Here is an 11,728-nt window from a genome sequence, read left to right on the forward strand (position 1 = left end):
GCTGCAACAGTTGTGTGTGGAAATATGAAGATTGCATTAGGATTAGAATTGAAAAGTAATTTAATTTACCAGTTTGGTTGCACCTGAAAAAACCCAATATTATATAAATAAATTGAAACAAGAGCTAAATTCACTAGAAATAACAAGTAAAAAAAGTTTTATACTTTAAAACCTCCAAGACAAGTGAGCCTCTGACTCTGGCCGATTTAATAAATGTTTAGAGAAAATGTATTTTCATCAGGGCATAACTTGGTTCAGTGGTTGTTAGTTAATCATCCTTTAAAAGTATTTCCTTTTTTATTTGCTTGATGTATGACATACAGTATGTACTCCAACCAAGGAGAAAAAAGTCCAGCTGACATGACTCAACCTCTGGATAACCAAACCTGGAAGACTAAGAACTCTCACACAAATACAATATGTGCTATACAACTATATTAAACTGATAACAAACTAAAAAAAACATCTTCCAAAACCATTTAACCCAAACTCAATAATAATTTGAAGTGGAAATCAGTCATAACACCAATCACAATATAATTCTAGTGCTTACATATGAAACTTATGAAACTAGTCTGTAAAGCAGAGTGGTCATCAACATAGTGCTCACAGTATTCACAATGTGGAGATAATCCCAAATTAACAGAGCTGACAAACCTTTTTATTGAGTATTATACTCATTTTCTGGCAGGTGTATAACATCGCTAAAATCTTCTTGTAGGTTCTTAAAAACAGCAAGCTATAACAAGTTATGTTTGCACATGTGTTTGGTTTTGTGTTCCATTTGCCACACATGCTGCTCAGTTGTCTATCTGCAGCCTAACTGTGTGAAATGTTGCACATGTTAAACCATGCAAAAAACTGCTGCAGTACTGCTAAAGTCCTGCTTATTTTCACACTTATAAGCTGTTGTAGTTTTGTTGTGTGTACTGAAACATGTAAGGTTATTATTATACTTTCTTTCCTTTCACTATGCAGTATTTATATTTTCAGATTATGGGTAAAGCACACACTCCGGGAACAAATATTTAACCACAAACACATACTTACACATACCTTAACTTTTTTTGCCCCAACTTCCCTTTTTTTTTCTTAATTTCCTATTGCTGAAAGCAATAGGCAAAGCACAAGAAAGCAACAGGTCTGTCTGAAAGTGTGTATTTCCTTTATGCTGTAAATGGAAGTATACAGGAAGTTTAACTCTAGACTTGTTGGGTACCAGATGTGACAGATAGTGTGAAACTGAACTAATGCTGGAACTTTCGAATTATGTTTAATATCCTCAGAATGTCTGTTTTGGATCTTATAAAGCTGCTGACCCTGGGTTTTATACCGATTCTCACCTCAAAAGGTGGGTGACATATTGTGTTTTTGTTTTGAATCTTTGTTCATTAAGTATTACCTTGATTAAATGTCAATTCTGCTTTGGTTTTAAATGCAGGACAACAGTGGAATATTTCTGTCTCTGACCACATTAATACAACATTGGGCTCAAATGTGACTATCAATTGTACATTTACCACTCCAAAGCAGAACAACAGTGACAAAGTTCAAGTTTACTGGAAAAAGCCAGGGAAAGATATTGTCATCAATGAACAGGACAAAAATCCATTAATTTATCATCCAAATCACACATTTGTGTCTGAGAAGTACAGAAACAGAACCCAGCTCATCTGGGATCCAACTAAAGGAAACTGCTCTCTCCAGATCCTAAACATCAAGGAAAATGAATAGTGAAATTGAAGTTACTTTATGCTTCTCCCACAGGTGCAAATGAAACAACATCTATTGATCCAGGTATAACTTGCAAACATTCACATTCATGTATTTTGTTTCTGTGTTTCTCAGTTTGCAAGAGTGCAGTATTAGTAAAACATATTTTCAACAGAAGTAACTAAAAATATCACAGAAAACGTTTAATCTTATGAAAAAGTTTCCCATGTACCACCTTTGAAGCCACGGACAGTACATTAACAGTCACACTCACCTTGTTGGGCAAGTTCTGAATAATGTATACATTAAAATCAGCAATATAGTTTTTCTTTTTAAAGGATCATAATGATAGTATTTTTCTTCATCACCTCAGAGAACCAAATCTATTGGGTGATCTCTGTACCAGTTTCTATAGTTGCGATCGTCATTGTTGGAATTTTCTGCTTCGTAAAACACAAAAGGTGAGTTCAATTTTAGCTCATTTGTGACATAACTTGCAAGCACCTGAAGTATTTTTGTTTCATGACTGACTCTGTTATCTTTATTTAGTCCCCTTGCGCTCTAAAAAGTTTGTTAAGTTTAATATTTGATATAATATTTCACTCTGCTGAATGAGTTTTCCTGTACACTTGCTGGAAGTTTCTTTGTGTTAATCTTCAATTTGAGTTTAAATAATTTACTATTGGAAGTATTGTATTTTCATATTAATCATATACATATTATATGTCTTTGCATTTTATCCATAATTACTTGCACTAACATTTTAGCAATAACCTTTTCACAGGACAGAGTCTTTTACCAGGGAGGAATCTGGATATTATGCCAATTTTAGCAGAGCATCATCAAACCAAGCCAAGAGGTTTGTCACAGTTTGGAGATACATAACTAACACGAGAACTAAAGTTTGATTTCAGACAACTGAACATGTTTAGATGTAAGAATTCCATGTCCAGTTTCTTTAAAAGGAAACCAAACAGATGTATTTTTGTCTTTTCAGTGAAGCCACATCCATTAAAAATGAAAACACACAACTTCCTCAACAGAAGACCATAGATGAACCTGTGTATGTCAACACTGAGGTATATTTCACCACTCATTTGGGTTTTAAAATAGTGGCAAAGCATGAACCACAATCCCTTGATACTTTACCAATGGACACTAACACTGTGACCCAACATCTTTGCAGGATGCTACAGGTCAGACAGAAGAAAGTATGGATCTCACAGAGAATATATATGTAAATATAGTTTATTCAAAATAACACAAAAACTGTCCTCACAACTCCCTTTGGAGTTCATTTAAATCCAATCTTTGTATTTTACGTTGTTTTGCACTCATGTTTATGTGAATAGTGTGTTTTCATAGGGACAGAAGACAATCTTTGTTATGCTTTCAGTTATGCCACTGAAGAAACAATGCAAATATTCATGTTCTACTGTAAGCCATTAACAGGTTAAAGCTAAATGGAATCTTTAGTCATTTTCTAAATTATTCATTCATTATTCAAATGATCATATTTTCAACAATCCACACACAGACACTAAAAACAACAGTGTCTCAGCGCACACACAGCTTTTTCAGTCTCTTTACAGGGTTAGCTTGTTCATCTGTGATGTAGAGCTGTGCTTTTTTAACAACTGCTTAACCAAGAGCTTTGAATGAAGACACGTGTCACACATGTGTCACACACATAGCTGTAGACCCAACGCATACCCCTTGACCATAGCCTGATATACACCTCCCCAGAAATGTTTTTGTATTAAGCAGAACAATAGGCTAAAACAGTACGGATGTTTCTCAGCGTTGTACCTTAGTGACACTTATCACAATCAGTACATCATCACTTTTGCAAGATGTTTGTGACATCTCATGACTTTGTTCTGTTTTCTGTGGAACATGATCATCCAATCTTTTAAACAAGTCCAAAGACTGAGAGAGTAATATTGAGATAGAGAGCAATATTGTATGGTTTTTGACAATTTAGTGAATTATTACAGTACTTTTTTGGTAATCTTTCTGAATATTTTTGCTTTTTTAATGTTTTTCACACCATACAATCTGATCATTTTATAACACATAATGTAAAGTTTGATTATGTAAGGACTGTGCCAAGAATAAAGACTTAAAAGTGGTTGTTCTTTTTTGTTTAAGCATCTTTCACATTCTGAAGAAGGCATCTCTAGTGTTTGGAGTTTGTGAAACTGCTAACTTAACCGGTGTTGAAAGTGTTGCTACATTCTTTTTGTTGAGCAATAGCTGCAGTGGTTTTGAACTTGCATCCAAGATAGTGTCCGTTACCATATTACTAATATGAATGAACAAGCTGTTTAATTCTTTGTTATCTAATGGTTGCACACATTTTACATTTCCTTCATGCCCCATTGGTTGTGACAGCAGAGTATGAAAAAACACTGACAGTTAGTGCACTGACATCAAATAAAATTAAATGAATAATCAAAACTATTTGATAGTTAACACTGGCTTTACAGTATTACTGGTATACCATGACTACAGGGAAAACTAAATCCATACACTGATATATCTGTACAAACCAAAAAAAGAGGCTGACAGGTTTTTATTCTCAGGAATAAACCTTTACTTGAACATGATTGTATCAAATATGTATCAGATCAGATTTTTAATTCATATCAGATCAGTGATTTAAACAAAAGAAAATGTGGTTAACTTTGAGTTTCTCATGTTATATTTAAAATAACTGTAAATCTGTAAATAAATCTACATGTAGTAATATTAAAAAAAAACAATGTTTTACATTAAATATCCATCCATCCACTTATAAATTATTAACCACTTATCCTGTTCAGATTCATGGGAGGCTGTAGCATTTCCCAGCTGTCTATGTCAGGGCCAGCACAGATAGACATACACAGACAGACAATCATTCACACTCAAATTAACACCTATGGGCAATTTAGAGAGACCAGTTAACCTAACATACATGTCTTTGGGCTGTGGGAGGAAAGTGGAGTACAGTACCTGGAGGACTGTACAGTATTGTTATAACTTCTGCCACTAAGGATTTTTAGTCACACTGGGAACTTGGTGCTTTGATGGAAATGTGGTATCGATTTAAATTTTAAAGGGTGACACCCGAACAAATGTATCTCATAACCACTGCAAGTGAAGGAATCATTTTTCAGCCTGAAAATGAATGCTGTATTTGCAATTGCCTTTTATGATTTTTTTTTTATGATTTATGAAGTTTTGGCTTTCCTTTCTGTTGTTGTTGTTATCTTTTTAAATAATACCAGTTATATTCTCTGCCCAGCAGGGCTCCTGTATTTTTATTCCCTCCACCTACACTTATCCTTAGCCCAAATAAAAGAGGATCCTGAACAGGCGGAAGGGATTCTCAAGAAAAAGAAAATAACATTATCTCAACCAACCTCCATAATTGGAAACTGCCCACAGAGTATCTAAAACTCACCCAGCAATCTAAAACCCTAGTTGTGCAACTGACCTTCATCAAACTTGTGTTATGAAATCTTGGTCTAACATTAAGAAAGGTCACTGAAGCAATTTTGAAGATTGTAATTTGAATCACAGCTAAATTAAAATATACTGATGAGTGTTTTTACATTTTTAGTCTGTATATATAAACAAACAGAAGTTATGAACTATAGCATCAGAGGCTCAAGGTAAAAACTGAGAAACACTGTTGAATGTTTTTTATACTTTGACTTTTTGGGGTCTGAGATTTAAGCCAATGGTAAAGTAGAAGTGTTGGTGTTTGAAATATGGTAAGAGATCAGTCACCATTAGCAATCCAATTGGCCCAGATTGTGACCAGGTTCACACTTCCACTTCCTGTCAGCTTACCATCAACACACTCTCAAGCCTGTCAAGGGTTATCCTACATTGACCTAAGTATTCGCAGAATGGTTTCATTTGGTAGATACAAACTGTGATGCTGCATGAAGATGTGGCTCTCACACATTACACACATCTTTAAACTGAAGGAGGTTAATATGCGTTAAAATTAATTACAGATTTCTTTTAACATTATAATAGTACACACTTTTTATAAAAACATATTTCGCTGATATGACAAAGAAAGTTCATACTGCAGTTGTTTTAGAGCAGTGAGTTCAATACTTAGCAGTAAGGTAGCATTTCAAGGCAATAGCAGCTGTGATCTTACCATTGTTCTTGTCAGTCTCATACAGAATCATACCTACTTAAATGGAAATACAAATGATACTTTTTTTCTTTTGATGTCACTTGTGGATGACTGTATAGTGATACATATGTGACACATAAATAATTGCTTTGATTGAATGGTTATTTTTACAAGATAATACTGTTGATCAAGCAGATAAAAGCACAAGCAAGTTTATTAATTTATAAGTGCATTAATCATAGTTACTGTAAGAAAAAGAATCATTACCTTAAAAAAAAAAGATGCACTGCAAGGTACAGAAAAACCATACTTAAAGTATGAACGTATAACATACAGTAAACATAAACAACATTGAACAAACAGCATTATATCATTTACATTTACTTTCTTGACCCACATCAGCTGACCCCACACAAAAGGACTGCAGCTGGTTTTCCGGTGAATTCAGCGGTGTTACATGTTTTCATATATTGCATCATCACTGTCAGTCTGTATAGGAAACAACAATAACTCAACTCTTTTCTTTTGTGCATGGAAATAATCAATCAAGAAAACTGCACATACCTCCATGTTGCCATACACATGATCATTGCTGTAAATGCCAGAACATGTTACATCATCATAGTCCATCTCAATACTGTGGACAGAATGAAGACGGCAAACATAATTTTTTAGTTTGTTTTGTTTTGTTTTTGTTAAGACTTAAGATTCTGCAATGTCACTGGGTCATTTAAATTCACAAAATTAAAGTTTTGTTTAATACAAAAGGTGAATGACTGAAACCTTTTTTTTGTTGTATACTTAGGGAACTCCACAGTTTTCTCTGCCTTTATGGTGCTCATGTCAGATGTTACTGCGTCACCTGATCTCCCCCTGCTGGTAGAAAAATTTATTGATTTAGTACGCTGACGAAACCAACTGCAAGGTTGAACACAAGCTATTATGCTCTATAGAAAATTGCAAACTGGCTTCCATAATCATCAAAGTGGTCTGAATTCTGTTTGTGTTTGTGTTGCCTTTTTACTGTCATAATTATATTTGAAAGCTAGAGCTAAAACCCATAAGGGAACCGATTTTATACTTACTTTCAATAGGAAATATTTTCCACACTAACTTACCATTTTTTAACAATTGCCACTGTGAGTACAAGTGTCACCAAAACCACTGCTGCTCCAATAGCAATGAAAATGTGAACATATTGCATTTTACCTGTCGAAACAGAAACCACATAGACTGATTTTCTCAGTATTTACAAATGCAAAGAGTATTAATGCACATTAGATGTGTCAGGCCATCTAGAAATTCTTAAAACCCTCCTTACCATTGACAGATAAAGGAACTGTGAGGTTGACGCTGCCCAGGTCATTTTTTGCCAGACACTGGACAAACTCAGAAGATCCAGACTGTGCCTGCAGAGTACCGATGCTAACATAGCCATGTGTGTCTATCTTGGTGCTTGGCAGGACTTTCTCAGAAAGCCCAAAACGGACCGAGCTGGAAGGCCTGGACTCCACAATGCACACACACTTTACCATATCTCCCTCTGAGGAGCAGGAGATGGTCTTAATCTCAGGGGCGACTGTAACAACAAGATATTTGGTTACTTGTATGTTGAAATGAAATATCAATTAATCTGTTTTTGATTGCTTGCTTACATACAACGTTGAATTCCACAGGACTCGATTTGGTTTGTCCTTCTGTGTTGATGGCAGTGCAAAACACAGAACCTGTGTGTCTGGAGACATTTGGCAGTTTGAATGACTCTCCCTGATGCAGCCGAGCACCAGTGGCATTATGCCACTGGTAGCTGCTGGGAGGATAAGCCTCACTGGAGCAATTCAGCTGCATAGCCTCTCCCTCCTCTACACGTGACTTGTAGTTAACCTTCACATTCACAGGAGCATCTGCAGCAAAACATACAAATTACTGTTCTGGATATTAAAATGCTCTTGCAGACATACAGTATGTTTAAATTTGGAGTAATGTAAAAAGCTAATCATGGTCACTGCACATAAACCATATAAGGCATTTCTCAACATTTTGAATTTTAATCTGGTCAGATTCTTGACAGCACAATCCAACTACAACCCTTTGCTGAACATATCAAAAATGAAATGGCTAGTTAAACGTTCTCTGTTGAACCTGAAAATGTATGCAACCTGATAATTGCTGGAAAGAGAAAAAGCAGGTTTTTATTCATCAGCCCCAATCGTCAACTGTGGCAGTGATGCCATATACAGTCTCTTTTCAAAGAAGGTCTCTAACCATGCACTTACTGGACTGTTACTGTCACAACCCATCACACACCAGCTGTGGTCCCATATATTTTACTGGACTTCTGGACAATCTCCCTCTGACTTAACTTGCAACGCTTAGACCGGTTGACAGAGGAACTTGAGACAACCCTGAGCTTCTTGTTTTCTAAGGACTCTTGTAAATAGAGCAAAAATTTTCAATCCTGGTCTTTACTGACCCCTACTCTGCCTGTTTTCCAACTACCCAATGATGATTACCTGCATCAGGGGTTTTCAGTCAACCAGAAGCTAGAAGATACCATCTTAGAAGAGGGCGGAGTGGGGAAAGAAAAAGTGAATTGGTATCTTCCAGCTTTTAATTGACTGAACACACTTGATTCAGGTGGATCAGCAGGAAACAAGCAGAGCAGGGCTCCTTGAGGACTGAGAGTTAAAACAACTGGGATCAAATAAATGCACAGCACCCAAAACAAAACATTTACTGGATGTATCTACTGTTCTGCTTTTGTGTCATATCTACTCAGAACCATGGCAACATAGCATCACCATCAGACTTCCACTGTTATAGTTAGAATGTGTGATGGATTTGCTTTTATCAGCCCTGCCATGTACACTTACATTTTACCTTGAGGACACTGGAATCTTTTACTCGCTGCAGTCCTCCTTTGTATGTTACGGTGCATCGTAACGGCTTGTTGTGGTCAGCTTTGGTAGGTTGAAAGGTCAGTGTAGATGTTGCTTCCCACTGGCCATCACTAAGCTGTCGTGACTGCAGCTGCTTCTCTCCAGAGTGACTCCAGGTGAAATCAGGAGGAGATGGAGGACAGGAGTGAGACACGGAGCAGGTGGCAGACACAGTCTGACTCTCCACTACTTCTTCTTTCACAGAGACAGTAGGATATAGGGCACCTGTAGCAACGAGAAAGATTATGATTGCAGATAGCAGAGATCATAATGCTATAGTAGAAGATAGCACTTTTTCACAGCTCAGTGTACTTGGCCTCACTTTTGGCCTCTTTATAAAGTGCCATTTTCTTTCAATTTTAAACATCTGTCTAGAGAAACGAAACTTAACTTGATCTATTTGATTTGAAAGTTACAATAGCACAAATCAGGAACTGGGTCTGACTGCGTCAGGTCCCTGATACATTTAGAGGCTAAAAGTACTGTTTTACTAAATTGCTTTGTTTGCTTTTGTGTTTACATACATACATACATACAATATGCATTTTACATTTGAAGATAACTGAACTACATGAAAGTGCTTTATATTTTTTACCTTAATCGCAAATATTGTCCAGTCTGTTTACATGTGACGTTCAACTAGTACAGTAATGTAACTTTAGGGAATTACCACACACTGCCTGGACAGAACTCGGATATCATGAATAGGATAAAGATTGTAAGAGAACACTGGAATTAAGTTGAGAGTTACAGAAAAAATATGGTTTTAATATTACTTACTATTCATTGCAATGGAGACTGCATTGTCTTTATAAGAATATTTCTCATAGCCTTCAATTTCAATCCTAAAAAAAAAAGGCCCTTGGTCACTTTGTTGGAGTGGGTCAATTTTCAGTGAGCAGTTCTTCTGTGCGATGTTTCCTTGTAGCTCTGTCCGGGTCTGATACTCTGGCATAATTTTAGAATGAACTTGGTGATAAATGACATGACCCGTGGCATCGGTCCAAATCCCAGTAAATTCAGTGACCTTCTTCCCAGGGTCTGGGTAGCTATATGTGCAGGGGATAACCACACAGGATCCAGGAAGACCTTTAACTGTTGATGGCACCGTAACAGTCCAAGATGAACTTTTAGTTTGAAAAACTGTGATAAAATGCAGAGGTTAACATGGTGAAACCAAACAGAGAGAGCAGAAAAGTTACATTCTTTCACTGAACAAAAGACATAATAACACACCTAAAAAATAATAAGACAATGTTTATTTTCTACAAAGGGATTATCTGAGTATACACTTTAGAAAATGTACCATACCTTTAAAGAGCAGGCACACAATTAACAGAGGCCATTTTAAATGACCCATCTTGTCTTGTCAGGATCACACTACAAATAAAGTGACAAAAATTTCCAGGTTCTTGTGATGCCGCTGTCATTTCCCCCAGAGGAGAGATGACTTGTCTAGTTTCCATTCCACTTTTAATGCAATACACATGCACTCCACAAACTATAGCATGCAGCATGTTACATTACTTTTGTTTTCTCAGAACGTTTTGTGCTCTCAACTACCGACCTCAAAGGTCTTAAAAGTGCTTTGAGAAAAATATTCAACCCCCTCCTAATTTCTTCTATAATTTTGCATCTATCTTACTAAATTGTTTCAGATTTTCAAAAAAAGTCGAAAAGAAAAGAAAGGCAATGTTTGAAAACACAAAAACGTAGCTTAAATGATTGTGTTTACTGAATAAAAACAATTATCCAATAATTAAATCACTAATGTGAAAAAGTAGTCACTTCCTGATTTTAACTAGGCCACTTTGAAAGTTCCATTTTATTTATTTTGGCATAACTGATGTCGCCTGATTCTTATTCTTTTGGTCTTTATTTTGCTGCATAACCCAGCTGCAACTGAGCTGCTGCTCACAGAATGATGACCTGACGTTATCTTTTAGGATTTTTTTTTAATACAAGTTTATGCTTTTCTTAATTATGGAAAATCACACTGGCCCCACACCATCACACCACCACAATTATTGTGTTGTTTTTGTTTCATTTTGTGATGGGTTTTTTTCTACATGTAATTGGACTGCTTTCTTCCAAACGAAGAAAGCAGCATCAGTCCATAAACAGTGAGAGTCATCTAAATGTGTTATAAAAAAAAAGAGGGTTCTCCTGTGTTAGCAGAGGTTGTGGCCTCTCCACACTCCCACAGATGCCATTTCTGCCCAATGTTTTTCAGATAGTGGAGTCATGAAAACTGATCTTACATTGGTGAGAGGCCTGTAGTTCCTTATATGTTTTCCTTGAATGTTTTGAGACATTCTGTGTGAGTCATGCCTGTGCTCTTGGACTAATTTTGGAATGGAAGGATCACTATTGTTCAGAGTCTCCATTTGTACATGTAGATCTAGAGAGTGCTTTTTGGATGTAGTATTGAGGACAATACTTTTCAGCTGTGCCTAGTTAGCACAGTAGTACATCAACTTTATCTTCAATAACTACAATTATCATTTAAAACTTGTATGTTGTGTTTGCTCAGCTTGCCTTTGTTTTATGTTAATTTCTTAAAAATCAGGGAAGATCAAATAATATTCACAGCACCGTATTATTTTTCATGGTTCACTTTCAATGCAGTCCATCGTATCATTTTATTAGCTCTCTGAATTTTTGGAAGTTCCATTACAAATTAAATCTCCTTTCTGCATCTGAAATGATAATTTTATCACATGTGCCACCTATATGCTCTCACTTCCCTTTTTGGACCTACAGGAATTTTAGCGATTATGACTTCTGCTATTTTATTTTTGTAAGACACATTTGCCACTAGACAAAATACTTCATCACAACTGACCAGCAACACCACTATTTTTGTAATCTGGGGAACTAAAACATCACTTGTGGCCTCCTCATTCATTCAGTTGATTATTTGGTCCTACAAAGT

General features: G+C 36.1%; 1 protein-coding gene across 2 annotated transcripts; it reads right to left on the minus strand.

The window, feature by feature from the left end:
- Positions 1 to 6,050: 6,050 nt before the first annotated feature.
- Positions 6,051 to 11,728, minus strand: si:dkey-238d18.5 (sialic acid-binding Ig-like lectin 14). Of its 2 annotated transcripts, none has more exons than XM_067510523.1 (9): positions 10,105 to 11,728; positions 9,574 to 9,936; positions 8,728 to 9,018; positions 7,510 to 7,758; positions 7,176 to 7,433; positions 6,973 to 7,063; positions 6,638 to 6,727; positions 6,419 to 6,491; positions 6,051 to 6,343 (listed from the first exon to the last, which is right to left on the minus strand). In XM_067510523.1, the coding sequence occupies exons 1-9, from the start codon at positions 10,151 to 10,153 to the stop codon at positions 6,308 to 6,310; spliced, it is 1,500 nt and encodes a 499-aa protein (XP_067366624.1). In that variant the 5' UTR covers positions 10,154 to 11,728; the 3' UTR covers positions 6,051 to 6,307. The 2 variants fall into 2 exon arrangements, with proteins under 2 accessions (XP_067366624.1, XP_067366623.1); XM_067510522.1 differs by having other exon boundaries at positions 6,638 to 6,730.

The sequence above is a fragment of the Channa argus genome, chromosome 7 (genome assembly GCF_033026475.1).
Source record: "Channa argus isolate prfri chromosome 7, Channa argus male v1.0, whole genome shotgun sequence".
NCBI classification, from domain to species: domain Eukaryota; kingdom Metazoa; phylum Chordata; class Actinopteri; order Anabantiformes; family Channidae; genus Channa; species Channa argus.